The 27,328-nt window shown below is 47.3% G+C and overlaps 13 protein-coding genes across 13 annotated transcripts; 7 read left to right on the forward strand and 6 right to left on the reverse strand.

Moving 5' to 3' along the window:
• Positions 1 to 532: 532 nt before the first annotated feature.
• LOZ57_001892 (uncharacterized protein) lies at positions 533 to 3,387 on the forward strand (the record flags this gene model as incomplete). The annotated part of the gene is made up of 5 exons (XM_049250974.1): positions 533 to 583; positions 647 to 999; positions 1,049 to 1,098; positions 1,159 to 1,172; positions 1,663 to 3,387. The coding sequence occupies 5 exons, from the start codon at positions 533 to 535 to the stop codon at positions 3,385 to 3,387; spliced, it is 2,193 nt and encodes a 730-aa protein (XP_049109824.1).
• Positions 3,388 to 3,657: 270 nt separating this feature from the next.
• LOZ57_001893 (uncharacterized protein) lies at positions 3,658 to 6,178 on the reverse strand (the record flags this gene model as incomplete). The annotated part of the gene is made up of 4 exons (XM_049250975.1): positions 3,658 to 4,315; positions 4,376 to 4,575; positions 4,637 to 5,013; positions 5,065 to 6,178. 4 exons carry the CDS (start codon positions 6,176 to 6,178, stop codon positions 3,658 to 3,660), a joined length of 2,349 nt encoding a protein of 782 aa, XP_049109825.1.
• Positions 6,179 to 6,998: 820 nt separating this feature from the next.
• Positions 6,999 to 8,987, reverse strand: ERF2 (Eukaryotic peptide chain release factor GTP-binding subunit; the record flags this gene model as incomplete). The annotated part of the gene is made up of 3 exons (XM_049250976.1): positions 6,999 to 7,793; positions 7,852 to 7,960; positions 8,011 to 8,987. The coding sequence occupies 3 exons, from the start codon at positions 8,985 to 8,987 to the stop codon at positions 6,999 to 7,001; spliced, it is 1,881 nt and encodes a 626-aa protein (XP_049109826.1).
• A 519-nt stretch (positions 8,988 to 9,506) lies between these two features.
• On the forward strand, positions 9,507 to 10,077 carry LOZ57_001895 (uncharacterized protein; the record flags this gene model as incomplete). Its single annotated transcript, XM_049250977.1, has 3 exons — positions 9,507 to 9,653; positions 9,718 to 9,975; positions 10,036 to 10,077. The coding sequence occupies 3 exons, from the start codon at positions 9,507 to 9,509 to the stop codon at positions 10,075 to 10,077; spliced, it is 447 nt and encodes a 148-aa protein (XP_049109827.1).
• Positions 10,078 to 10,392: 315 nt separating this feature from the next.
• PMT1 (Dolichyl-phosphate-mannose--protein mannosyltransferase 1) lies at positions 10,393 to 13,444 on the reverse strand (the record flags this gene model as incomplete). Its single annotated transcript, XM_049250978.1, has 5 exons — positions 10,393 to 10,914; positions 10,979 to 12,439; positions 12,495 to 12,778; positions 12,840 to 13,129; positions 13,191 to 13,444. The coding sequence occupies 5 exons, from the start codon at positions 13,442 to 13,444 to the stop codon at positions 10,393 to 10,395; spliced, it is 2,811 nt and encodes a 936-aa protein (XP_049109828.1).
• A 383-nt stretch (positions 13,445 to 13,827) lies between these two features.
• On the forward strand, positions 13,828 to 15,719 carry PRP21 (SF3a splicing factor complex subunit; the record flags this gene model as incomplete). The annotated part of the gene is made up of 3 exons (XM_049250979.1): positions 13,828 to 13,930; positions 14,000 to 14,053; positions 14,110 to 15,719. 3 exons carry the CDS (start codon positions 13,828 to 13,830, stop codon positions 15,717 to 15,719), a joined length of 1,767 nt encoding a protein of 588 aa, XP_049109829.1.
• Positions 15,720 to 16,576: 857 nt separating this feature from the next.
• SEC2 (rab guanine nucleotide exchange factor S2) lies at positions 16,577 to 18,620 on the reverse strand (the record flags this gene model as incomplete). Its single annotated transcript, XM_049250980.1, has 2 exons — positions 16,577 to 18,016; positions 18,072 to 18,620. The coding sequence occupies 2 exons, from the start codon at positions 18,618 to 18,620 to the stop codon at positions 16,577 to 16,579; spliced, it is 1,989 nt and encodes a 662-aa protein (XP_049109830.1).
• A 1,073-nt stretch (positions 18,621 to 19,693) lies between these two features.
• Positions 19,694 to 20,276, forward strand: LOZ57_001899 (uncharacterized protein; the record flags this gene model as incomplete). Its single annotated transcript, XM_049250981.1, has 4 exons — positions 19,694 to 19,717; positions 19,778 to 19,854; positions 19,926 to 19,936; positions 20,005 to 20,276. The coding sequence occupies 4 exons, from the start codon at positions 19,694 to 19,696 to the stop codon at positions 20,274 to 20,276; spliced, it is 384 nt and encodes a 127-aa protein (XP_049109831.1).
• A 155-nt stretch (positions 20,277 to 20,431) lies between these two features.
• Positions 20,432 to 21,334, reverse strand: COQ4 (Ubiquinone biosynthesis protein; the record flags this gene model as incomplete). The annotated part of the gene is made up of 2 exons (XM_049250982.1): positions 20,432 to 21,075; positions 21,130 to 21,334. 2 exons carry the CDS (start codon positions 21,332 to 21,334, stop codon positions 20,432 to 20,434), a joined length of 849 nt encoding a protein of 282 aa, XP_049109832.1.
• A 256-nt stretch (positions 21,335 to 21,590) lies between these two features.
• On the forward strand, positions 21,591 to 23,309 carry LOZ57_001901 (uncharacterized protein; the record flags this gene model as incomplete). The annotated part of the gene is made up of 6 exons (XM_049250983.1): positions 21,591 to 21,728; positions 21,877 to 22,488; positions 22,587 to 22,641; positions 22,710 to 22,772; positions 22,820 to 22,931; positions 22,991 to 23,309. The coding sequence occupies 6 exons, from the start codon at positions 21,591 to 21,593 to the stop codon at positions 23,307 to 23,309; spliced, it is 1,299 nt and encodes a 432-aa protein (XP_049109833.1).
• Positions 23,310 to 23,424: 115 nt separating this feature from the next.
• On the reverse strand, positions 23,425 to 24,807 carry PAN5 (2-dehydropantoate 2-reductase (Ketopantoate reductase) (KPA reductase) (KPR); the record flags this gene model as incomplete). Its single annotated transcript, XM_049250984.1, has 1 exon — positions 23,425 to 24,807. The coding sequence occupies one exon, from the start codon at positions 24,805 to 24,807 to the stop codon at positions 23,425 to 23,427; it is 1,383 nt and encodes a 460-aa protein (XP_049109834.1).
• A 247-nt stretch (positions 24,808 to 25,054) lies between these two features.
• Positions 25,055 to 25,944, forward strand: LOZ57_001903 (uncharacterized protein; the record flags this gene model as incomplete). The annotated part of the gene is made up of 3 exons (XM_049250985.1): positions 25,055 to 25,226; positions 25,289 to 25,455; positions 25,513 to 25,944. 3 exons carry the CDS (start codon positions 25,055 to 25,057, stop codon positions 25,942 to 25,944), a joined length of 771 nt encoding a protein of 256 aa, XP_049109835.1.
• A 572-nt stretch (positions 25,945 to 26,516) lies between these two features.
• On the forward strand, positions 26,517 to 27,180 carry LOZ57_001904 (uncharacterized protein; the record flags this gene model as incomplete). Its single annotated transcript, XM_049250986.1, has 3 exons — positions 26,517 to 26,719; positions 26,818 to 27,073; positions 27,148 to 27,180. 3 exons carry the CDS (start codon positions 26,517 to 26,519, stop codon positions 27,178 to 27,180), a joined length of 492 nt encoding a protein of 163 aa, XP_049109836.1.
• Between the last annotated feature and the right edge of the window lie 148 nt (positions 27,181 to 27,328).

The following is a 27,328-nucleotide window of genomic DNA, read 5'->3' on the forward strand; positions in this document are numbered from 1 at the left end:
GAGTCTCGCGGTGGGAGAAGCAGCGCCAAGGCAGGCGGAGAGCGTCAACGCCAAAAGACGACGAAAACGCCCTCGCCCAGCCAGCTCCAGGCCGCACAGACAGACACTCACAGCCAGCACGGCGAGCACCGCGCTCGACATTCTTTTGTGGACGGTGGCATCTCTCTGCGAACTCTGCCTACCCCCCCGACACGAGGGTTCTTATCTCCGGGTAAACGGCGCTATTTATTTCTGACTTTCAAGTTACATCAACGGCATTCCTGCGCAGCTCAACGGATTCGCCAGGAAATCATTCTATGTATCACATCAGATACTGCTGCTACGATAGATATTGTGTCCGGTAGCGACGCAAACAACCGCCGGCCTGCGAACCTGCTCCTTCATTCTTACTAGAAGCTTTCTCCCGCCGCTATATCGACCATCTCGAAGATCGGCCGGAAGCTCAGATTCAACGCTTTCCAGCCGCATTGCCCAGGCTGCTAGATTAATTTCTATCGCCGGCCTGATACTTCTCTCCACTCTTCACCTCGCCATGTCTGTCGCCAGCTTAACCCGCGATTCCGCTTTCCAAGCCCGTTCACTTGTGAGAGCCTACTTTCCGCCACAAGATCAGAATGGAACAGCTTGCTGACAGTCCTGGTCCTAGTTTCGATCATTACTACGCCAATCTAAACAGTTTTCAAATTACAACTTTCGGGAGTACGCGCTCAGAAGGACGCGGGATGCTTTCAGGCAACACCGGCACGAAACGGAGGAACGCAAAATTCAAGAGCTCCTCCAAAAGGGAATACATGATTTGCGAATGATGAAGGTCAGCCAAAATTCACGGATCGTTTCCGCTCAGACCCATTGCAGCAAAGTTTTAGTTGGGATGGCTACATTCGATTTTAGGTGGGATGCTGACATTTTTCTTTCAGAGGCAAACAATTATCAGCCAGTTCTACCAGTTGGACAGGCTAGTCGTGGAGGGACAAGAATCGGTATGGTAGATGCCCTACGGTACCCCAAAGGTATCTTAAACTAGGCCAGCTCTGACAGTTTTATGTAGGGGAAAGAAACCGGGTCTGAAGGAGGAATCGTGCGCCAAAAAGATTCAGCGTAAGGCACCTGAAGTTTGAACCGGGCTGATATTTGTGATTGCCAGCTAACGTTTTCTAGCTCAAGTTGACACAGTAATACGCCCAATATAAATTAACTATGAAAATAACTACCTTTGTAAAATAGACCTTGTTTTTCTGTTTTCGCAGTAATCTATCGGCATTGCACTTGTCTGATGGCTGAAAAGCTCGCCGCGTGGAAATACCAGATTCCACGTGACCGCTAGTCTCAGCGCCCAGTGGACGGGGCTCCGACACTTCGCGCGGGCGCATTCCTGCCACTCTCGCGCATTATTTATTAAGACGACGGGCTCTTATATACCAGCAGCTATCCAGTATTTAATCAATTAATCTATTCGTTTGTTTTGATGAATTGTCACGAATAAGATTGAGCTACCTTTGATCTGAGCATGGTCCCTGTACGTCGAATCTACCCATCAATGAAATGCCGCCAGCGCACTCCTTCGGCTGTTTCCAGCATGACTCGAATGGAGCCGATGGTTTTGACCTCGGTTTTTTGTTCCCCGTAGACTACGTCAGCTAATTGTTGCACCGTATTGAATAGTTTCGATCGTCGCGCACCCGCTCACAAGGCCTTTCAGAAAGTGCGCACAGCAGAGTTCGGCCTGGCCAGGTTGATCATGATGTTTTTGAGGGTTTGCCTGTCCGGCGCTGGTCACGCCAGCCAGCAATCTTCTCCCAGGCCCCCAAGGCAGAAGAGCCTGATATAACGAGTACGAGTGCGCCTTCTATACCGGAACTGCCAATGCCCAAAGATAGCCATCTTTTGGCACCCTTGAGCCGCGCACTACTACGTGCAGCACGTGCAGGGTGCACATATATCAAGCCCGCTCCGAAAGACATAGGTAGTGGAGAGAAAGAAAACAAAGCGGAAGAGTCAGCTACCCAGCCGACTGTGAGTCGCGAGCGAGCGTTTACCACGGTGAGATGGTCCGCTATTCCACGGAATCAAGAACCACCAGAGATGGAGTTCTTAGCAAAGAGAAAACATGGGCTGCGCTCTTTGTATGGTGGTGTTTTACCATCTGATTCCAATTCGGCGGCTGTGATCGCACAGACCACGAACGAGGCCCCAAGGAGAAAAATAAAATTCAAGACGATCGACGCTGTCTCCGGGACCATATCTATATATGAAGCTTGGGTTTTAGAGGGCTATAAGGTCGAAGGAGAAATTGCAAGCGAAGCCGAAGTCACTGCTGAGCACCCCGATGCGACTGTCGTTACTATTTCTCCCACGCCAGGGACCATAGTGGACGGCGTTGGAGTGGCCGATCAAGATGGAGTTATTGTTGCAGAGCCTGAAGGTAGCATGGTGACGGCTATCAGACGCAGAAACCCCCCTCCCAAGCGAAAGGCTAAGGGAATAGGTAGAGGAAGGAAGAAGAAGGTCATGTTTTTAAATGGTGATATCGCTTCATCGCAGATGCCAAATGGCGACCCCTCAGTAGGTGATGCACCACAGAATTCGGCACCTACGCAGGGCACCGATCAGGGGGTAAAGGATGCAGGTGGTGATGAGGAAGAAGAGGAGGAGGAAGAGGAGGATGGTGACGGGAGTGATGAAGAATCTGGTGATGATTCCAAATCCCAAAAGAAAACAGAATCGCCCACAATGTCCGTGATCACCAACCACCAGGAAACACCATCTGATTTGCAGCCGGTGCTACAACAAGAAACCGTTCCTGAACATCCGCCTCGTGACAAGTCAAGCTCACCAGACCTTCCTCTTGTCCAAGCGATGGCCGACCGCACTACAACAGTAACAAGCGATAAGGACCAGGATCCACATCCCCAAGAAACCTGTCAAGAAGAAGAATCTCAACCAATACCGATATCAGATACGGCTGTTGTTGCACAACCAACTCTAAGTGAAGATCAGAATCCCATACCAGTAACTGAGAATCCCCTCTCACCTCCACCTGACACAGCAGTATCTCCAATTGGTAACATTGAAAAACCTTCTCTTGAACCACCAGATACCAATCTTCCCCCTACATCATCCCCTCCCACTCCAGAAGCACCGGGGAGGCCGGAAGAAACACCACCCGCAGCCGATGTCACAATGACAGCACCACAGACATCACTTTCTTCGCCAACACCGCAGACCGAGCCTATTCATTTCGAAGACGGAGAAGTCGACCTTTTAGGAAGCCTGGAAGCTAGTTTAGACCACCCCACGTCCACAGAAGCAGAGGTGAAGGAAACACAGCCAGCTCAAGAATCGGATATAGCCAAACAAGATAGTGGAGACGTAAATATGACTGGTTGAATGCCCAGTCGCGACATTTCTAATTATCTTAAATGGCCTATGGACTTGGAGTACAGAGCTTGGAGGATTGAATACGAGGTATTTTGGGTTGTATATTACAGGGTTGCTAGGTATTCTTGTTTTGATATACGCCGGGCTTCTTCTCTGCGAGGTTTTACGTAACTGGCCCAAGGATATACATACGTAAGGTAGGGAGCCACTTCCATCCATATAAATGTTTCCAACAGCACTATAGAAGAACATTTAAAAAAGATGAAGTTTTCACCATATCTATCCCTTTAAAGCGACTTTTCTAGGGCGGCCTCTAGGCCTAGCAATAAGCGGTTTTCCAGCAATTGCACCAGGACTATCATGCCTTGGTACGTTCGTTCTTTTATTCCGGGATGTCAGGCTGGGCGTTGCTCTCAGCGTTGGACCCCCAGCTGCTTCCAAGAACCTTTTCATTACTGCTGGAGTACTATTCGAGCAACGCGCGGCGGCAATAGAATTTGCCTGCCTGTCGGAGGACAGGATCACGCTCTCATTCACTTGCTTAGTTTGCTTCTTAACTCTCTCATTGGTTTTTAAAGATGTACCGGCAGAAGGGGGACGGCCGCGACGTTTGACCGGAAGAGTCGTAGGTTTAAAGTTCCCGGTACCTGCTTTGGCAGCTCTGATATTCGTTTTCAACTTCGTTGGTTGTGTGGTTAGTCTACTTCTAGGTGCTAGTTTTTTGTTTTCTGCCCTCATGGGCGTTGATTTTGAATATTTCCGTGTCATCCTTTTGCGCCTTGAAGCAGCAGTTGCGGTAGTGGGTATCGTTTGTGCTGGTCTTTTCCGTTTAACATCAACTCCTTTATTTTTATAGTCCTTAGGCTTTGGGCCTAGCACCCCCCGGCACGTTACCGCACCACATCGGCATTCCTGAACATTCTTTTGAGAATACGGGCTGTGACATCCCTTAATTAGCCATCACCGGTTACTGGAAGAAAATTAAACGATTACTTACTCAAAGTTATAGTCATATGTTAGCTCTTCTCCAGTCACAATTCCATCCTCTCCCGCAAAGAGTGCCATGCGGGGTTTGCCAGCTACAGTCCATTTTTCCATCCTACAGTTAGGCTCGCAAGAATGGTTGATAAAACGAGCAATGGAGCCACGCGTGGCATCAATGACCATGCTCTGGTCAAAATGCATGAGGTAGTAACACTACTCAGATGTTAGGTGACTTCATGGTTGAGATAAAAATAGTGTAGGTAACACAGCCTACCTCACTCTTCTTGTAAACGGTTCTCATCCGCCGTTCACATTCCTCTTGGGTAAGAATCTCCCCTGTGTACTCTATGATTATTTGATTCGGGTCAAAGGATCGATTGCTTCGGACTCCGTAACCGCGGTTGCTCGTTTTGATGACTTCTACACCGATATTGAACTTGCTTCCAGCCTTACAGCGCCTTCGTAGTTCACCAAAAGATCGATTCCGACAGACTTCCGGGCCCAGCCTACAGTTTGTATCATCACATTCATAAAACATATACCGATTTTGGCAGTTTTCATCGCATCCCGACTCTTTCGTGCAGGTGCATGTTGAGTGCTCTTTGAGCTTGGAAGCTTTCCATATCGACGCCGCGTCACCGACGAATACATCTAGAATGCGTTGATATTCAGTAGTACAGCACGAAAAGAAAAAGGACTCACTTTTATTCGCTTTTCTCCATTCATTAGGCTTGGGCTGCTTATGCGGGAGAGGAGAGAAAACACCAAATGGAAGCTTAAAGGCACGACCAGCCTCCAAAAGCCTTGCACCAGCATAGATCGGAAGTGGGAATACTGCCGCATTTTGGCTCTCCCCTTTCCTTGTGTTTGTTCGAGCTCGCTTTGACCTTGGAGTGGAAGAATTTACGGGGTTTTGTCCAGCATATAAGCCTTGATTAAGCCACTCTTTCTTCTTGTGGATACCTAAGTTGCGTTCCTTGACAACAGATTGGCTAGACGTTGCAGGTGATAAGCCAGGGCTAACAGCTTCAGAGACTCGCCTTTTCTTAGTTGACGGAGCTTGTACACTAGAAGGAGATTCAGAGTGAATCTGACCTTCGATTCTAGGTCTTAGCTTAGGCCGTCTATTAGGCATTTCAACCTTATCCTGGCCTTTAGATGTCGTGTCAAGTGTTCGTTTCCCTAGCGCAGAGTCATTGTCATTCGCGGCATCCGCACTGTCCTTAAGAGCACTTAGGCGCTTGGATCTTCTGGCTGCATTTTCGCTCTTTGCTCCGTTCCTTGATGATGCCTCCTCTGTAGCCGCCGACGTCTTAACTTGCCTGGAGCGGACGCCGCATTTGGGGACCAATGTAGGGCTTTCAACACAGCTATTAAATGAAGTTTCAAAATCCGCAATTCTGTTCAAATTCATACTCTCCCGAGGCTCCTCTTTCCGTACTCCATCAGAATCCATGTCCGTAAGGCGCTCAAAATGAGACGAGAAGTCCCGCCCGCCTTGAACCCAAAGCGCGTCATTTTCAAATAGTCCATTTTTAAAGCTACACAATTCATTCCGACGGTTTTCTTTATGGTCTAGGCCCTGGTTTGCGCGGTCTGATTTCGGACTTCCCAAGGGACGCGTCACGCGTCTTGAATTCCTGAACTCTTTTACACAGTCTTCAGGCCTGTCTTCGCGTCCCGTAGGACTGACGGGCCCAGATATGCTTGTAGCAGGAGTAAGGGATGGAGCAGTGGTGTCCAGAGCCGTGGTGTCGCTCTCCGTCGTGGTTGACGGGGACGTAGAGGGAGGACGGGTGCCGGGGCAGTGCATCATTTTGCTGAGTGGAACGGAATAGCGAAGCGAGTAGAAAACGGATGAAAGGGCTTTTGAGAAACCAAGAAACAGCCTGTGACTTTCCGTTAGATGTTTGGCAACGAAGTTCAACGCGTGAGGAATCGGGGGTCCAAACGCAATGCTTAAGTCTATATCCGCACCAAGCAATTAACTAGGAGGAAGTGGTAGCAAACAACATTCGAATCCACCCAGGCAACCTTATTGAAACGCTATATTGGGGCGGTTACCTGTTGGATGTTGCTTGGTGGGAAGGCTGGCAAGTTTATATGTTTGGATGTGGTTCCGAGGTCGGGGAACTCTTGAGGTGGTAACTAGATGCCACAAAGTGTTGTTGCATCTACAAAGTGCTTGCAGGGGCTTTGTATTCAGCTGGTAGGTAGTTAGTGGGTTTATTGGCGCCCAGTCTCCATCACTATATTTAATTCCATATCAAATTCAGAAAAAGTATCATCAAGACGCCATATATCCCAATCACCAGCCACTCCAACACAAGTCATACCCATACAGGCCATCTCCCATCAAGTCACCATCAAGTTTAGCATAACATTTCCGACTTCTCGACGCCCCGAGCTAGATCTCCTGTAGTTATAAATACACATCGCCAATATACTGGTACACAGTTGCCGACACTCGCGCTCTATACAATATCAATGCGAAAGTCTTACAAAGTCCAAAGCTGAAAAAATCAGTATTAAGAAGTAAAGGTAGCGTAACAACGTAAAAACGTGGAAGGGAAACAAAAAAGGAGGCCGAAAAGGGTATATTAGTGCTGAAGGGGTATTAACAAATTAAAGGCGGATCAGGCGGCTGGCGGTGCATTAAGAGGTCCTCTGCCGCTTGGGCCTTGGAATGTGGGATGTGCTCTTTTTACGTCACGCATTTCAAGCTCTGCTGGTTGTGCCTCCACATCACGGACACGGCGTTTCACTTTCGACGCAGGAAACCGCTGGTCTCCTTCTGTATATGGTTTCTTGAACTCGACGTAACTTGGGGGTCGAGGCCTCCCGAAAACAGAAATCCAATTTCTCCAGATATTTCCCTGGGTAAAAGGGCGGTGCCGGTCTGCCTTGACAAATTTATGAGAATTCAGATATTCTCTGGTCGTCTCACCCCTGCCTATCAAAAAGAGGTGGTAACCACACAGAGCAGCTGGATATGGGGCAGCTATCGCTCCATATATTACCATAGCAAATGGCACCCTCCATTTGTCGATTGATTGTCCAAAGCTAATTGCTTCTCGGCTCTGATATATGAGAATATGGGTTAAGCTCGCACCGAGAAGAAAAAGCGCACAGATGGTGGCTGTGCTGACGAATGAAAAGAAAAAACGATAATTACGGCGACCCACACAATTGTTCAACCAAACACAGTGGTGATCTAGCGTTTCAATGCAGTTGTCACAGGTGCGGCAGTGGTAGCATCGAGGAGGCCGCCATAAGCTGCAAGTGCGGCAGTATTTGACAGGAACATCCATCGCGGCCATTTCGGATGTCGCAAGTTTGACCATGACCCAATCGCTGTTTGGTGGTCCAAGTGTTAATGGGTCTTCAGAAGGGTTGGCAGGGGGATTAACGTGTAAATTTCGTGGGTATATCTGAGGAGTATGTTAGCTATTCAGAACAAATAAAAAATGGGCGAAAACACAAGCATACTCCAGGATCAACCAATGAGGCATGTAAGAATGACGACACGGTAAGGAAAAAAACATAAGAGAATAGAATAGGGATGGCTGGAGATACGTGATGCCATAGCCATGGCGCACTGCGACTGTGTTAGGAATCTAGATATGCAACTTTGCGTGGGAAACGTACGAATAAGCAAAGAATAAGGCACCGGGTAGAACCACGAATATTGCTGTTGCTATATTGACTGGTCTATCACGGGAATTTTGCAGACGCCCACCCCAGAAAAATATAGTATTGCCCGTGAAATATTCATAATTTTTTCCAAGATCCTTACTTGTCTTGTGTGGGATAGGTCTGACCGGTTTCAAACCAGTTGAAGCGGGTGATGATGTTGCTGACGACAATCTTTCATGATCACTTGTGTCTTGACGCTCAGGATGTTCGTTCTTGTTTGATTTAAGAAAGCCGGATCGGAACGAGAGAGGTGATCTCTGAGGAGGATCCTGCAGGCCTACTTCGTTGCGTGTTGCGCCCAAATTCAAGTTGGATGGAACTGACCGCCGCGACCGCTCATGCAGTAACCGAACACTATCTCCACCGCTTCGAACGGTTGTATTGCCGGTCGGGCTAGCGGTTGAAGTTCCCCTGTCAAAAAAAATTGGGTCTGTGAATTCTGTCCCTCTTGAAGGTGGTGGAGGCTCGTAGTCTATCCCGCCAAATCCAGCAAGCGTATTTGGATTCGATATCAAACTCCGTCGTGCTTGACTCCCAATGTCGCTCTGTCCGTCTTCGCTACTGACTCCATGTGTCGTGGCCGTTGGAGGGCGCACGCTTCGCTGCATCTGCAACCTTTGAGAGCTCATTGGTCTAAAGAAAGCATGGGAGGTAATGGATGGAACATGTGTCCTGCTCATTCGGTTCCCTGCCGGGATGGCGCCTTGAGTTGACGCGGTTGACATGGAGTGTCTGGCAAAAGGCCGAGAAGGAGATCTATGGGAGCGTATGGGAGGGCTTTGTGATCGCAGTTCGCCATCTTCGGACTGGATATCTGTCATGTGTGAGGAAATATAAGACAATGGTCTGGCATCTGTATTGGGAGACGCGGGATCAAGATCGGATGCCGCGGCGCCAGGGGGAGGTTGACTATCCGAACGTGTAGCCATGGCAGAGCACTCTGCAGCAACAATACCAGACTATAGAGAATGACGGACGGTTACTATATACCCGCAGGTGTAGGAATAATACACGGTGCCCCTCTCATAGCGAATGATCAAGGATTAATAGCACCTGGAATAAGCCCCTAATGAAGGCCGATGGGCTTAGGACGAAACAGGGGTAGAACAGAAAAAGAAGCAGACGCCAATTTCCACACAGAGCCAACCTGAAGGGAACAGCAGTGATATAGCTGGATGGGTGTGCGGGAATGCGGACTGTCGGGGCTGAATCGCGTTGTTTTGCTCTTTGCCGAACCGACTTCACCTGCGCAGTATCCCTGTCGAATTTGCTGTTTCGGGCGAATCGCGGGTCTGCTGACTCAGCAAACGCTGGATCACGTGAAATTCCCGGAACAGCGTGATGCGAATAAACGCACCACTAATTGGCCGTCGGAATCAACTTCATATCCTCCCTTTGACATCTCGATTGTTAGCCCCTCCGCTGCAACTTCATATCAGCACTTCACCATGTCGTTCCTCGCTGCCAACTTTGCCCGCCGGGCCGCCATGAGACACCCTCTTCGCGCCCTACAAGCCCAGCCAGTCCGACAATACTCCAGCCGCATACAAGAAGCTGGGCTTGACAAAGCCCCAAAGAGAGACCCTGAGCTTTATGTACGCTATCTCAGGCCACTTTTGTCTTGTGAATTTAGCGCCTAACATTATTTTTGCTATCCAGCTTCTCCTTGGCGTTATGGCCGGTGCCTTCGGCCTTGCGGGATGGTACTTCGGCAGCTCGCCAACAACAGTTACATCCGAAAGCAACATTCGAATCGGAGAGAGCGGTGCTATGCCTTGGGAGATTGACGAAAGCGATTCAGAGAAGCATGGGAACTTCAAATATCAATATCACCCGCATGGGGATAAGAATAAGCCCCTCAAATCCGCCCCAAGCGCGTTGAATGAAGTCATAATTCCAAATGTTACATTGCCAGCGGTATGCAGATCTTCTCTCCTTTGCCAGTTCGGCAATTGCTAATGTATTTTTTTTTACTAGGATTTGCACGAGAGATTCAACAAATACGGGAAAGACTATTAGCACAGCCTTCCTTTGTATTCTATAACATCGGAAAATGAAAAGATACCGTGTAAATATCCTCATATGTAAAGTCTTCGACCACCAGTGAGTTGAGACGTTCCTCGTTGAACCACCTTCAATGCAAATCTATTGTATAATATGGATTCATATTTCCTACTTCTTGAGAGAGCTCAACGCGAGGTGTGAGCGAATTTCTAAAATACATCAGCTTTTTAGCTAGTATGTAAGTCTTGTTAGGAGAGTATCACATGCATTAATTATACAAGAAATCAACTTGAAAAAAAAAAAAAAAAACAAAAATGAATCAGAGCTACATTACAATTCATTTACCTTTCTGGTGGCATCTTTTCCCTCACTGGCCGGTTTCGGCTTGCTATCATCGCGCTGAATAGACTTTTCATCACCAGCCACAGAAGCAGGTTTATCGCCGTGGGCGCTCTCACCCTTGCCAGGAGTTTCTGGGTTCTGCCCATCCACGTCAGGGTGTGGGGGAGCCAACTGTTGTTCCAGATCACGTCCCTGAGCGTCTACCACTCTTGTTCTTGTCTCGTATCTAGTCTGAAAGGATACTCCACCTTCTTTTGCAAGAGAAGAGACTTGCTCGGCGTTGAGGACATTTCCATTCTGATCGCGGTATTCAACCGATTCTTGTTTTTCAATAATCTGATCGCCAGCCGCCATTGTAACTTCGGCCGCTTCAGTGGACTCGTTCGCACCATCTTTCGGAAGGCCTTCTTTCTCCGGGGCAGGCTGCTGCAGTTCAACAGCGCTCGAAGAGGTAGGGTTTGCTCCCGGTTGCGATGCACTCACGGCCACAGGATTCGAATATTGTGCCAACTAGCAAAATTCAGCAACTTTATCTTATACCACGCTGAGGAGGTTGCCATTTCGGAGGACTTACATCGGTGTGGAAAGTATTGCAGTCAAAGTCCCATGAGCTAAGCACCTTAACCTTACGGCAGGCCCCCTGTGTCCAAGTATTACCGTATGCCAGTGGAGAAAATAGTCCGAATACCGCAATACTCAAGGCCAAAAATACAACGAAAAACACATTGGCGATCATGGCGTTTCGTTTAGCATCGCAGATAGTCACTCGGTTGGCTGCAAAGTCAAAAATCTGACAAAAGGCGATGATAGCAAAATATAGAGCAGGGAAATAATGGTGAAGGAATAGCTGGCGGGCCATTAAATAGAAAGGGAAGTAGTGGAAAGCCCAGCCCAGGACTGTTTGGCCGATTTCGTAATCGAAACGCTTGAAGTTGACATTGCGATAATCACCAAAACCTCGTTGCCATCGAAGTACTGCAATGCCCTTGAAGAGCACATATGCCACGATCGCACCAGTTGACGCCCACCAAATAAGAGGGTTTCCAATGAGATAGATTTGTCGGTGATCTTTACCCCAAAAGTTGATTCCCCGTAGCAAGAGTGGCCAGGAAGTAGGACGTGAATCCCAAGCATGAGATTCTACTAGGCCAGCGTTTGTTTTCCACATGACACGCTGAAGTTCCCAAAACTTGGAGAAGAAGCTGGGACGTCTGTAATTGACCTTTTCCACATCCGGACCAAGCATTGGATGATCATTATGCTCCACATACCAAATGCTGTTGGGCATGGACCCGCCTTTGGCGCATGTCACCTCTTGTTGCTCAAAGCCCCACTCCGGGAGTTTTACCGAATGAGAAAATAAAGCGCAGCCCGTCATAGCATGAATAAGCCTAAATTTGGTTTGGATAGTTCTGAGTCTCTTCTTCGCTTCTGCACCGTCAGACAAAGATTTGACAATTTCAACCCGGAAAAGATCGTTCGAATCGCCACCAAAGCCTTCGTACCCGTAAGCGGAGACTTCGTTCTGCCATTCAGCTTCTGTAACAGGTGGTCGATGGTCATGGGAGTGAACTCTGCGATCAGTAGCAATATGGTACAATTTTAGAACAGCGCCATCTTCGACAAAGCCGACGGTGATATTATCCCACGCCCTGGGCCCTTCTACTTGACCGTATTCGGCAAGGGGCTGGGTTTGGTTCTCAAAAATCCAAATATTGTTATCATCCTTGTGTGGATACAAAGTTATTTGCTGTTGCTTGCTACCCGTCGGATACATGTGCGCGTGGGAGTGTAAGTAACCACCTTGCGTGTTGTGATGCCTAAGCGTAATACGCGAGCCAAAACCGATGTCAGCGGGCACATCTTGCATCCCTTTAGAGTTAAGGGTGGCTTGGAATTCGGAGGACATGAACCCATCACCCTCTCCTGGGTTCACAAGGCATTGAAAATGAATAGCGAACATGACAAGGTAAAATGTGATAGGTATGCCGATCAAGCACAATGCCCGTGCGAAAAAATGACGTGCCCAGATATCCTATGCAATTCGAGTCAAAATCATATACGCTGCTCCAAAGAGGCACCATACTTACAAGAGACACGGTTTTGGTATCCCCGAGAAGAACCCATAGTTGAAGTACTGTTAAACTTCCAACCCAAGCAATTGTAAAAAGGCCGACCCATTTAACGCTCACAGTAGCACCTAATGATACTCCAGTCGCAGCAAGCCAAAACCACCAGGATTGGCTAAACGCTTTAGACGGCCCCTGTTCATGCTGATTTGTAAAACAAGTAAAAGAAAGTGCTGTCAAGGCCGTACAGATAATCAAGGGAGAGTCGAGAAGAATAAACCGGGACTGGGTAACTAATCCATTTTCTTTGCAGTATTTCAGTATAAAATGTCGATGATTATTGATTGGTCTAGTTATAGAGCTTACCGAATGTTACCAAAAGGGCGCCCAAAGCAGACGTTATTGTCCGGCAACCAGAAGCCTTCAAGGTGAAAAACATCGTCGGAACGGATAGAATTCCTAATATTGCGGGAAGCATACGCATCGAGACATATGGAACTCCTGGTTCCAAATAATCTTTGCCAATTTCTTTAAAATCGAAATCACCGCGGAATCCACCAAGGTAGCCAGCTAAAGTGATGAGTAACTTGGCCAATGGAGGATGAACGTCCATGAAAAATTTCCCTTTGATGTATTTCATCGCAAAACCGCCAAAACTACAATTACGCGCCATGTGTAAGCAGAATTCTTGAGAATCGGGGGATGGTTTAAACTAACTGGACCTCATCAAACACCACGCTGGTTGGCTGATAAATCCTGAACAGCCTCACTATAGTTGCAAGCGCAGTTATCACAAGTATAATTTTGTAGTCGGACTTTGGTAAGTTAAAAATGTCATTGTTATTCACCCCCTCAGATGTGTAGTCTGAAATCGTACGTGACGCTTTTTGAGGTATCTTGGGGCTGGGTGAGCGGCTGCTCCGCCGTGAGGGGGATTTGGCATCAAGGCCATTTTTGGACTTTGGCGGCATTATGAAAGATTAGATACTCATAAGAAAATCGATGGTCATGTATACGTGAAACGAATGCGGAAGACGCGGATGAAGAGAAACAAAGTGAAGTATTAAAGAAATTATGTGGGCAATAAAGAGGTGGAAAGACGAAAGGATGAATGAAGGGGGGGAAGAAAGACAGACACCGTCCCTCCGGGTGTAAGAATGGATTCCCGTGAGCTGTGAGGCGTGGTCGCGGTAAGCAGGTTCGTCAAGTTGGCCAAAAGGGGGAAGTTGAACACTGATTAGGTCAGCAGGCTACGAAACACGTGAAGTCGTGCCAGTGGAGCCTCCTCACAGCTCTCTCGGCCATCCAACTCCTGTGGAACAGGACACCCAGCGCAGAACAGGACGGAGTAACCATGGCAGGAACAGTAGCAAACGGAACCCCTACAGTATCAGAGCTTCCCGAGGAAGTAAGCAAGCCGCCTGAAGGCATCGTTGTGCCTCCGAAAGACATCAGAAGTGAGTGTTCATGACCGCCCATGAATTGAAAAAAGGCGCCGAGCGAGCGGAGAGCTAACGTTCTACCAGCAATTGTCGAGAAGACCGCAGGTTTCGTGGCTAGAAATGGGCTTGTTTTTGAAGGTGCGCATTTTGGTGATATTTCTCGTTCGTTGCCGCTCTGACACATTTTCTTTTAGACCGAGTCCGTGAAAAAGAAAGAAACAACCCCAAATTTTCCTTTTTAAACTCGGCGGATCCTTATGCTGCCTTTTATTCTTGGAGACTTAATGAAGTTAAAGCCGGCAGGGGTACGGCTGTATCTGCTGGGAGGGCTGGCGAACCGGCAGCACAACCCGAAGAAACGGTATCCAAGGGCCCCGAGGCTCCCCCAGAGTTTCGTTTCTCTGCGCGCATGCCGAACATTAATGCACTAGATCTTGAGGTTGTGAAATTAACTGCGCTTTTTGTGGCTAAAAGAGGCAAGTCGTTCATGACAGCGCTTTCGCAGCGGGAAACCAGGAATTATCAATTTGATTTCCTACGGCCCCAACATAGTTTATACCAATTTTTCACAAGGCTGGTAGACCAATATGTTGAGCTTCTTCAGGTTTCGAGAGCAGATATTGGGAAAGCAGAAAAAACACGCATTTCTGAGTTGCAAAAGAATGTCAAGAACAGGTATCATATCCTTGACCGGGCACGACAGCGGGCGGAGTGGGTTCAGTATCAGGAACAGCAAAAGCAAAAGAAGGAAGAGGAGGAAGAGCAAGAAAGCATTGCGTATGCTCAAATTGACTGGCATGATTTTGTTGTAGTTGAAACTGTCATGTTTACAGAGGCCGACGACCATGCCGAGCTCCCGCCACCAACTTCGCTGAACGATCTCCAGACTGCGTCCCTAGAACAAAAAGCTATGATTTCGCTAGCACCGGCGAACAGACGAATAGAAGAAGCTTTACCTACGGATGATGATAGTGCAAATTATTACAATGCCTACCCTCCCACGCAAATTCCCATTATTCAACCAAGCTATGGCCAACCCCAGTCCCAATCACCCATCCCCACCAATCGCCCACCTTCTGTTCCTATTCCCCAACCTTCACTACTTTCTCCTCACGGTATTACACCAATATCAACGCCTGTTCCTCCAGCCCCGATTGCCAGTACAATTGCGGAACCTGATTCCCGTGCTGTGGCTACGCCGCCCCCTATGATCCCTGGACAGCCACCCATGCGTATCCGCTCCGATTATGTCCCTCGTGCCCAAGCCAAACGCCTTAACACTGCTACAGTGCCAACATCTGTTTGCCCGAATTGTAAACAGCAAATCCCTATTGCAGAAATGGAACAACATATGCGGATTGAGTTGCTCGATCCACGCTGGAAAGAGCAGCGCGCAAAGGCTGAAGCGCGTTATGCAACCACCAATTTGTCAACTGTTGATGTTGCGAACAATCTAAAACGGCTCGCTAGCCAAAGGAGTGATGTTTTTGACCAAGTGGTCGGAACTGAGCAACAACAACAACAACAACAACAACAACCAAACCCTCCAGAAGCCTCCGGCCTTGACCCAGAGGAAGAAGCTCGGAGGAAGAGAATGGCCGTTGGCGGTGGAATGGATGGCTCAGGCATGCCTATGGCCATACCAGCACTACCTCCAGGTTCGCTTCCAGCTCAACCAGGTTACGATGCCTGGCCACAAGCCATTCCGCCCGGGATGCAACCAAGAATGGGCGCCCCGCCCCCAGGCCAGCCTGTTGATATTGAAGAGCAGATAAGGCAGATTCACCAAAAATTTAAACAATGAAGAAGATGACGAATACATATTGTACTCGTGAATTTTTCGCTTTGGAGTTTTACGCCCTTATTTCCAATTTTTTTTTTTTTTTTTGTATTTGGGGGTGGTGTGATTGAATGTAAATTTGAATGAGTTCCAGAAGGGGAAATGTCATTGTATGATAAGCGCTTCAAAACCTCAAGAATTTCAGGTATTCTTGGATTGATGAGTGTCCAGAAACTTCGCCGCCGCAATAATTCATCATGTTCTTCGGTTTAATGAACTTCATCTCATTTAAGGCCAAACAACCGGAAATCCTAAAATCTGATCCCGAGCCGCAGTACTATTTACACGAAACCCCACTAGGAGAAATAAATAGATATATAGTACACCCTCTGAGAATATTTGTATGCAAAGAAGAGAAAAGCGTAAGTGAAAATGCTACCAGGAGTCCCATGCAGCCGCCAGAATGAATCTTCGAGTAGAAAGGGGAGAAATATGCACTGGTGCTACTGGTGCAATAAATAACAAGCAACTAACATAGTAAAGGGAAATTAAATCGCACGCAACATTCAAACACCACGCCATCAAATGCATGCATCGATAAAGTGCGTGGCATGATATGAAGCAGGAAGTAAATTGCTAGCAAGGGAAACGGCGAAAACAAAAGGAAGATAAAAAAGGGGACCTTTCAACGATTAAGTCGTCTCAATAACGAGTCCATAGCCCGCTGGTAGGTCAGGATTAAAGTAAGTATTCAAATGTTGAAACTCAGCGCACAGCGCTAATAATCTATGCCATAGAGGTATGACCAATGGCAAATGAAGAATTTGAATAAGAAAGGCAAAGACATATTCGCCGTTAATATATTGTGGTTGTTAAAAGAGTTAGAGTTCAAAAACTGTCGGTATTGTCACCTTCAGCTTGGGTTCGATGCCATTAACACATTTTGAAGTTGCCGTGGCCGGGTTACCAGAATCTGATGTTGCCGAGTTCGAAGTATCCTTTGCAATAAAGGCGTCATCGTCATTAACTTTATCAACATTGCTTTCATTAAGTGTGCCATCGTCGCTATCATCGGCATCGTGCTTGTCCGTGGGGATTTGCTCTGAGCATTTTTTTGGGTTGGTAGGGGCGTTTTCCACTGAGCATCCAACATTACTCGACACAGCTTCCTCTTGCTTTTTAGGTGCATGTATCTTTTGATCAATGGAACCATTGAATTTAGTAAGCATGGATGGGTCGTGATTCTGCATTGCCGAATCGTTTGTTGAAGCGTCTGTGTGAATAAATGCAGGAATGACGCCACCACCAATTCGCGACCAAAACATCCGCTCTCTTAAACGAACAGTTTCCTCCCATGCTTCCTTTTCCTCCTCTTCATCTCCAATGCGGACATGGCCACCAATAATGAGCCTTAGATAGCCAACAAAATCACAGCATGACCGCATCTTTTCAAGGCAAAGAACGCAAAGCGGGTGTCGCTGTGCCGAGTCATTATCAGATGTTCGAAAACGATGCATTCGTGAATGTGCGTCACCATCCCTCCTCTCACCACATAGTGCACAGGCTGGTGAGTATTTGGTGTCAACGGATGGCATGGGTTCAATAATCAAGCTTCCATCACATATGCTGCTAATAAGGGATCGTCTAGTTAACCATGAAATTCCGGGAGCGATGTCAAGCCGCAGAGTCGGTTCGATATCTTCTATCAATACGCGTTTAAAAAATTTTGTTTCCTTCAAATGTGAATATGACGAGGTATTGCGCGTAGAGGAGTTCCCGTTAGGTAACGAACTAGTCGCCGAACTTGCGGCTGGATTTGCGGGGGCACTCGAGCGGTACTGGTGTTGTGGGGAAGTGTTGTTGCCAGTCAGGCTTCCAAGGCCAATGACATTTAAACCAGAATAAGAGCCACTTACAGCTCTGCTGGGCGGCTTTGAGCTCGAAGACTGACGCAACAAAGCATGAAAATCTTCATAAGCCTGAATATCAATGCGGCACACTGATTTTATAAGATGAGAGAAGCTGGTTGAGGGAGCTGGCGAAATATCTCCAGTACCAGGGGTCACGGGCGACAAATTCATGGCTTCTAGAAGTCTGTTCAAGTTGCCTTGCGATTGGGCTGCAATTGGCGAAACGGGCGCTGTGGAAGGACATGTCCTGATGTCACTACAATCGTGGTTCATGTCCTGCATCACTAGTTTGAGCTCAGCAAGTTGTTCTTGGTGTGATGCAAGCAAGGTTTCGGTATCTTTGATCTGTGCCTGTAGCTGCTCATTTCTTTTTTCCACTGCTTCACGGTCTTTCTTTGCTGCCGCTACCATCTATATGTATGTTAGCTGTGCAAAGTGTATATTCATCCAAAATTAGAACACATACTTTATTGGCCTCCTCAAACAACGCTGCTGTTAAATCAGCAAGTTCTTGCTCCATTCCCTTCTTCTCTTTTTCAATAGTAGTTCGGCGAGTTCGCTCAAGTTCCAATTCTTGCTTTATCTCCATATTTTCGGAGTCTACCTTGTCTCGTCTGACCAACACCCCGCTAGAGACATCATTCTGATGATTCCTATTTTCTTCCTCGAGCTGGAGAATTCTCTGACGCGATACTTCAAGCTCCTGGCGAGTTGCTGCTAGGGTATCGTCAAGAGTAGTCTGATTATTGATTGCTTGGATCAGCTTCTCACTGAGAGCGGCCACTTCGTTGCTCAAGTCTGGATGCCGTGGAGAAGAAGTCGCGGTCTGAGATAAATCGGTTGTACTTGCGGTTCTGGGGTCACGCAGAGTATTGAAAGAAGTGTCGGATTCGTCCGTAAAGCGCGACAACCTCGACGCCTTTGAGCCACCGACCAAGTCGGATAGCGCATTGGTCGACTTTGCGCGAAAAACGGTTTTCGTAGAGAGCGATCGGATTTTAGAGGAGGGCGGCATTTCGGATTTCGTTGAGGGATCGGATGGAGCGGAAGTTGTTCGAATAGAGGGGTATGGCCATCCGTACATGGATATTAATCTGTCAAGGCATGAGTGTCTTTCAAGTCGTCATAGTGCTCGCATTGGCTAGCCACAGAAGAAACCACTTACTCCGCCATGATTAGTACGACAGAAGACAGAAAAATGAAGAGTCAACGATGGCGATACTGTCCTCGTTTGGTCACAGAGCTGAGGTCGTAGTTGGCAGATTAGCGAACTGTATGTGCCATCTTCCAGAGTAATGGGTTGATGATGATGGAAGGAACAGCTGGCTATTGAAAAAGCCCGCCTCCTCTTCCTCTGGCACGGCGGGTCTGGAGGCGCCTTGGATCGAGGTGGCTTGGAGGCAAACGGCGAAGTGGCCGCGGACTGAGGGAAAGCACCAAGAATCACGGGCGGCTAAGCAGAGCCCGATGGGGCAAAGCGGCAGTTGGGCGATCCGGTCCAGCAAACGCGACAAACAGCCTCTCACCCCGGATGACGCACGAGCAGCAGTGGAGAGGCAGCAGTGATGGGCGAAAGCGGCGCGAGAAGGACGAGGGAAGAAACGCCGAGCACAACGGTTCCTTGATCTTGCGGGGCCAGTGGGAAGGTTACAGAAAAACCAGCAAACATCTACCACGGTTGAACTCCCAAGACTTTTTGCTTGCGAAACAAGTCTCACCCGGGAGGTGCATTTACGGCGACCTTGCGTGGAGGCATTGTAGCTAGACCCTTCGTTAACTTACATAATCGGCGCCTTACCAGCAGCATCAAAGAGTGCTTCGCGTGCCCATGATCCCCTATGTAAGAATAGCGTCTGGCCATGGCGTGTGTCAAAGACTAACTTCGTAAGTATTTCTCTTCTGAATTCTTATCTGCAGTGACTGGAGGTTACTGACTAGCTAGCTACATGTTTTCCTCGCTGTAAGCCCCCCTTGCTGCGGGGTCGAGGGCGTGGACAACTACTGGAGAAGCCACAAGTTGACTCTTAGGACAGAGATCAAATTTTATAGTGCCAAGTTAATCGAGAATATAACAAACGTCCAGCTTCGATGGCTGACTCAGAGCTTGAAGAGGTACACGCGGATGCCGGTTTCTTGACCGTAGTCATATCGCACTAACTAGCGTGCCTCCAGATTCGAAGGGCGCGGCTCGCGCAGTTGCAACAGCAAGGAGGGGCAAGCGGTGGACCTGGCCAGGAAGATAAACAAAGGTTGGTGTGAAACTCGTAGAAACAATAACACCTTCTACTTTCCCATGCTAATATATTTTATGGTTTGAAAGGCAGCAGGAAGGTAATCACCAAGGATTCAAACTCATAGAGCCGTATTCGCCATGATCAAAAGTCTAACGCAGTTAACAGCGGATGCCCGTCAGGCAATACTTTCCCAAATCCTTCTACCCGAGGCTGCAGACCGCTTGAACCGTATTCGCATGGTGAAAGAATCCCGCGCTACAGATGTTGAGAATAGATTGATAATGCTAGCTCGAACGGGGCAACTGAGAGCAAAGGTCACAGAAGACCAGTTAAAAGAGCTTCTCAACGCCGTGGCTGGAAATAAAGAGGAGGAGAAGATTATCATTAGCCGCCGAAAAGGTGGATGGGATGATGATGATGACTTGCTGGATCTTTGAGAAGAGTATGGGCAGTAACGCTTTACGAGTTCCCTTTAAATATATCATTTCTGCTAGTGAAAATAGGATGGGAGAAACGTGGATGAAACGCCTTTGTCTAATTTCAAATGGATCCCCCGTAACGCCATACTGTTATACATCTTCGGGCATCAAGTTCACGATTGAATTGTGGCTTGCTTTTCCGCCTTCCTCTGCTCTCGAAGCTTTCTTCTAATGTCCCGCAAGTCAGGGGGCTTCTCAATGTTCAGCTCTTCTCTCAGTTCATTCACATCTCGTTCCAACTGCTCTTCCCAGTACACATTAATCAACTCTTTGCTTTTCAGCCCACTTCGAATTGCCCACGGTAGATGAATGCTCCAAAAACGTTGTCTTTCGTCTGGTTTCAGTCTTACTGCTGCAAAAACACTTAAACCGGTCATCGGGATCAATGTGTTCAGAAATTCAAAGGCTTTCAAGGCTATTTCACCTTCAACAACGACTGGGAGGCCTGTCACTGCATGATAAAAATCGTGGCATTCTCGATATCTTTGCATGACGAATGCACATTCTTCATCATCAATATACTGTACACTGCTGCGAGTGTCAGGGCTGACACCCTCTCGATCAAGCCAAGCAGCATAGGTGAATCCTACAGTGTTTGGAGGTAAGCTGCGAAGATATGGGAGGGACAATGTTTGGGAGGTAATTCGAGGGCGATCACGGAGTATTCGTCGACCTGTTGGGTCTGATAGCATAGCATCGCGTAGACGGTAAATAAAAAACGGTGTTGCTGTAGCTTCGCCGAGAGTTGCTATCAAGTCTGGCCCAAAGTGTTAGTGTCCAGTATTTAGGCATTCAATGGGAATATCAATACCTCCCCTTCGAGGATTTAACAACGACCCCACTGCCGATCCAATTGCGAGAGCGCCTCGCTCTACCGATGTCAAAGGTATGTGGCCCGGGTACTTCGGTGAGGGACGGTTCAACAGGGAAAATTCGCGGGCGACATTTCGTGGTGTGTATGACGCTCGCCAGGAGCGAGTACAACAAGTCGCAGCCACCCTTGCTGGTGATGCCATTGATCTGCGCGGAAGCGTCGTATTACATCGACTTGTCTTGATTATTGAAGCTCGTTGTCGTACCTAAAGGTGCGGGTAGAACAGGCTCGGCAAAGTTAAAGCTCCGTGGCCGGAAAACAAAATTCCGTGGCTGACTCATAGGGCAATGCCCGTTACATACTGCTCCATATGCGTCTCGAACTTGAGAATAGGATGACTTGCTATACCACTTCTCTATATTTCCTAATATTTTCAAGGCCGTGACCCTGAGCGCCAAATGTCTGCAAAGGACGCCGACACAAACTGCAAGAAATTCCTAAAATGGGCTGATGCTCAAGGAATACGCACTGAGGGCGTGAAGCCAGTCAGATTTCCAGAAAGAGGGCTGGGAATTGCGGCGTCCAAGAAAATTGAAGTACGATTAACATCAAGCTCCTCTATTATAGGCAGTTCTTCTATTCAAAACTATAGTTACAAGCTTGTTCCTAAACCACAGTCTTCCGTTGTTCAAAGCGTTCGATCTCCACACGGGCCGCGTTTCACTGCTGACTATTAGTCGCCAGGCTGGAGAAACCATTGTCTCGGTCCCGACCTCAGCTCTATTGACGCTGGATACAGTACCAGTGTCTTTTAAAAACCGGTTCCCCGCAAATACGCCCGTGCAGTGCCTGTTTGCGGCGTATCTGGCTTACGATGGGGAGGCAAGGTTCCGGTATGCTTCATGGAAGGCCACTTGGCCGACAATGGAGAATTTTGAAGAATCTATACCTTTACTTTGGCCCGCGTATCTACTAGGAACACAGCATAGTAGTGGGGCTACACCTCGTCAGAGTGGGTTGCGACACGACGCCCATGGCTTTTCATCTTTACTGCCCCCTTCGATATCCGGATTCTGGCACACATTGCCAAAAAAGCCTCAGGGCTCGACTGATTACGTTGTTGAACAACAGAACCTCTTTCAAAATCAATCAGACAGGCTTCAAAAGGCACTGGATATCGTGAAACAGGTTTACCCGTCCATGGACCAGAAGGAGTATACGTATTACTGGCTTGTGGCCAACACAAGATGCTTTTTTTATGTTGGAAAAGATGCTGAAATGCCAGAAGATCGCAATGATGCAATGGCATTATGTCCGTTTGCCGATTATTTCAATCATTCTGGCGACGATGACGGGGTATGTTCTTGTATATCCATTTCCCAATTAGTACTCTTGATACAAATTTGATTGTTTGGAATGATTTCGTTCAATTTTATTAACACCATAACATGCAGTGTGAAGCGGCTTTTAATGAGAGTGGATATACGTTCACAACCACTAAATCTTATGGTAAAGCAATATGCTACCTCTATGATTCCCAGATATGAGTGCAATGAGAGCTGACAACGTTTCTATAGAGGAGGGTGAAGAAATATTTATTTGCTATGGAAATCACACTAGTGATCTCCTTTTAGCTGACTGTAAGAAATTCCAGAGCCCTAGCAACCATTGCTAAGCACCACGATAGATGGCTTTTGTCCATATCAAAATAAATGGGACACTCTATTCCTTGACGATATTGTGCTTCAAAACTTGAATCGAGAGAAGAAACAATATCTGAAAGATAACAACTATTTGGGGTAAGCCGTATTGTGGTGCAATATAATACAAATTCAAAGCTAATTGTGGTCGGGTAAAGGAATTACCGGGTCGCAAGCTCCGGTCCATGCTTTCGCACTGAAGTAGCAGCGTCACTGATGTATTTGGCGATTGAAGATTGGTGTACCTATGTTGCTGGTGTCATGCCACCCACGTTTAACCAAAGTAAGACCGACGATATTATTGCTGACTGGATAAGTCAATACCGAGAAGAGTCTGTTATGGTCACCAAGAAGATTGAAAAGAGGCTTGTAAGTAAAACCTACGAAGATGATAGCCGTTTCCAGGTGCTTCTTTTCAGATGGAGACAGATAGCAAGCCTGTGCAGTGCGGCTTTAAGGGCCCTAGAGCAGTCATAGAGCCAGTGTACTTGGTCTTGTTGGTGTTTTTCCTGGGAATCATGCAGCGTGTGCTTTGTTTACATAAACAACAAAAAGCCGGTATGTGTGGTTTTCTCGACGTGTGACAAATAAATCACATAATAGATTCATATTTTGCTGGAGAAGAAGAAAGGGGAATTTCGTCTTGAATCTGTTTGGATAGCATCCTAGCCTTCGCTAGTACCATTTGTGCCAGCATATAGTTGAGTGCACACTTAATACCCAGTTCTTCTCCTCGTCGAACAATATACCCATTGATATAATCAATTTCGGTTTCTTTGCCCAGTCTTATGTCTTGAAGCATGGAACTCGTATTGGTAGCAGTCTTATACATGACGCCAACAGCCAAAGTGCGCAGTCGTTCAGGGGAAAATCGAGACATTGCACCTGGCACACCTTGTAATTCTGGAAGGGCACGGATCACAGTGGATATTTCGATAAGCAAAAGTCTTTGAACACGGGAAATATTATAATTGTAAAGAAGATCGCCGTTGAGACAGTCGTTAAGAGCAGTAAGGGGATTAATGACACAGTTAATAGCAAGTTTTTCAAGCTGATGTTGTAACATTTCTATTTTGGTTATTCGAACAGGTGTGAGTTCCGGAGAGCGCAGCAATGTGTTTGTCAAGTATATTGACGAAATATCCCAAAAATCTCGATCGTTGGATTCAGCCCTTGGTTTTCCCGTGTCTTCAGGGGGTGACTGTGGGCGTTCAGGATAGACGATACTGAAAGCAGACGTTCCCACTCCAGCATGAGTTATGTGGTAGGCTTTTGTATAATGGAGTCCATGAGTGGTAACACCCTGAATATAACTTGGCCTTGAGGCGGGATCCGGGAAAATCTTCTGGTTTACTTCATCCTGTACACCCATGCCATTTTGAAGAAACACGATTGCAGATTTAGGCGATAGCCGGTGACGTACAGACTTCAAAGCTTGTTCAACTTGGGTTGCTTTGACAGCTAGGATTAAACTATCAATTTTTTCGTCGTCCACATTGATAAATTGGTCTTCTGGTTTACTTCGTGGTGGAAGGGATCCGGCTTGCTCTTCTATTGCCTCATCCGGTACAAATGGCTCGTACCAAGCGCCGTCTCTAAGAACATTGATATCGAACCCATTTCTAGGCTCTGCAACTCCGTGTTTCACAAGTGTAATGCGTCTTTCATGCTTTTTCCAGGCAGAATAGTGCTCTATTTTGTGCAAGAGCAAAGTCATCGGAGGTCGGTTGGGCAATGAAGCCAGGGAGTGCGCGACAAAGCCTCCAATATTTCCGACTCCCAGTATATGAATTCTCCTTGTGATCCGGGTTTTACCCGATACAGCAATCGAACCGTCTTCTGCTCCCTCCATTACTTGCTTTCTGGGTTCTGTCCAAAAGCTTCGTCTTGGAAACAGTGCCAGATCCGGTGGTATACTCCAAAGATATAGGGAATTTCTAAGGGCTGGCGGCAGGGTATGTAATCTTGAGCTCATTGTGAGCGTTAGATAAAGATATGGAGTTTCTACGGAGTATCTCGAGACTCGAGGTCGTTCAGTCATGATAATATGGAGGTTCGCCTACGGGAAACTCTGGCGCTAGTCTAACTATATCAGGTTAGTTACGAAACTCTAATTCACTTGTAGGTCTCCGTTCCAGAACTTTGAGGCTGTTTTCAACGTCCAAATACTATCTTTGCCTTGATCTTTCAACGTGCAAGATAAAAGTATCATTATGGAGACCATGGATTTAATGCCACTAGTGGGCCAACTTGAGGATGATATTGATGATTTGGAGGATATTTTAGAGCCGCTCTTGAAACAGAGCGTATCTTCAACAACACAGAACATGACTGTCATGGACAAGGCGAAGTTTCATGTTCTCATCACATACACTATTGAGTCTCTTCTTTTCTGTATGTTCTTTTTGGGCCGGCTTTTTTCTTGGATCTGAATGACGTTAACGCGTTTTCTATAGCATATTTACGTTTGCAGGGTGTAAATGCGAGGGAGCACCCCGTGTTCAAAGAACTAACACGGGTAAAACAATATTTTGCAAAAATAAAAAATTCAGAAGCTGTACCAGAGAAACCAACGATGACAATTGACAAACAGGCAGTTACCAGATTTATTAAACACGACTTAGTGAGTTTCCACCTCACCATCATTATATTGAGATAACGCTGACATTCATTTTCTAAGGCCGGAAATAATAGAATTGACCTAGAGCGAGCGGAAAGGGAAGCGAAAGAAAGGGCCATGGCTCAACTTAGAGCAGCCCAGTTAGCTAAAAAGAGAGCTGCTGTTACTGCTAGTTTAGCACCTCCACCAAGTGCTGCCCCCCCCGTTCCCGAAGATTCCCGTGGCGCTGAAGAACAAGACGATGAATCGAACCAAGATGGTGATGATGCAACAATGGAAGATAACGCGAATGAGGGTTTCGAGAAAACAATTCAAGCAGATGAATTCATAAAACTCAATGAGGGTATTGGTGGTGATGGGAAGAAACGAAGTAAGAAACAAAGGCGCGATGCGGCAGACGGCCGAAGGCAAAGATCATTTAGAGCTGAAAAGAGGCGTATGAAAAAGTTGAAAAAGCGAGCAGCTGACGACCAAAAAAATAAAACTAGATGATAGCGCTCTTTTTTTTTGGTTTCTGGTTTTCGTTGATACCCTTCTGACTCTCTAGGATTATACTATGTACTGACGTACGGGTATGGCTTCATGTTGCTCTGCTGTAGCACACCAATGTGAGCTTTTCTGACAACCGTTTTGAGGAGCGCGTTCCGTATAACAGTATTGCCTGTTTATCTTAAAGCAAATTGCTCTCTGGTGGTACCATCTTACCATTTAATTTAAATTCTTTGTGGTCACTCCTTTCCGTGATATATATGCATTTCCTGTAGGGTGATGAATCGCTGCCTGAACTCAGCCATCCCGATCCCGAGGCCGACGTACGGAGGCGAAACAGCCGCGTATTGTACTGTTGCTGATTTTGTCCAATAGGAGCTCAAGAAAATAACATTGTCGCAGCGAATTTGGCTTTTCTTCCGCTAGCGTGTAAATTACATACGCAAGCTATGTATTCTTTCTATTCCTCTTCGAAATCCTCAAGACCATCACCAACCAACCAACCTTTGCCATCGCTCTTTGTCTGCGCAGTACATCCACTATCGTTTTCTGTTGACACATCTCAGTCTTTCAAAATGCCCCGTCAACGCCGCGCCGCCCCCGCTCCCTCCCGGGCTGCCCCAGCCAGACCTATGCCAGCTGCTCCCGCTCCCGCTCAGACCCAGCAGCGTCCATCTTCAACGGCCGCTGCACCCCCAGCGCCAGCAGCTCAGCCGGCTGCCTCAGCACAGACAAGCCAAGGGCCAGGTCTCTTTTCCCAGATGGCATCCACCGCCGCGTGAGTGTAACAGTCCTCGCATGGAGAGGCCGCTGCGTTTTTTATCGCCCAGCCAAACTAGAAGCGGATCCGGCTAATTTATTTGTTCTCTGTTCTAGCGGTGTCGCTGTGGGATCCTCTATAGGCCATGCAGTTGGCAGCTTTTTCACCGGTGGATCCTCCAGCGCCCCTGCCGAAGCTGCTCAAGCTCCCCCCGCTGCGGCCTCGCCCATAGATAACAGTTTGTATCAGGCCAACTCCAGCAGCAGCTGGAGCCAAGGTGGTGCCTGCGAAACCGACATTAAAGCTTTCAGAACTTGTATGGATGAGCATTCAGGCAACATGTCCATCTGTGGTTGGTACATGGACCAGCTGGTATGTGGAATACGAATTCTGCCTTCTCAAATGTGCGTATAAGGCCTTGCTGACCGTGACATTCTTTTCAATAGAAAGCTTGCCAGGAGGCTGCTAAGAAATATTGATTGTAACGGCATGTATTTCATGTATTTGGATTGAGAGCAGTGGAACACATCGTTGCTCAGAACTGAATCAGTTGTATATACATGCATTCACTCATAAACTACATTTCTCGATAAACCTGTCTTGTATTATTACAAAGTGGATGGCCAT

The sequence above is a fragment of the Ophidiomyces ophidiicola genome (genome assembly GCF_022830035.1).
Source record: "Ophidiomyces ophidiicola strain CBS 122913 chromosome Unknown scaffold_5, whole genome shotgun sequence".
Lineage (NCBI taxonomy): Eukaryota > Fungi > Ascomycota > Eurotiomycetes > Onygenales > Onygenaceae > Ophidiomyces > Ophidiomyces ophidiicola.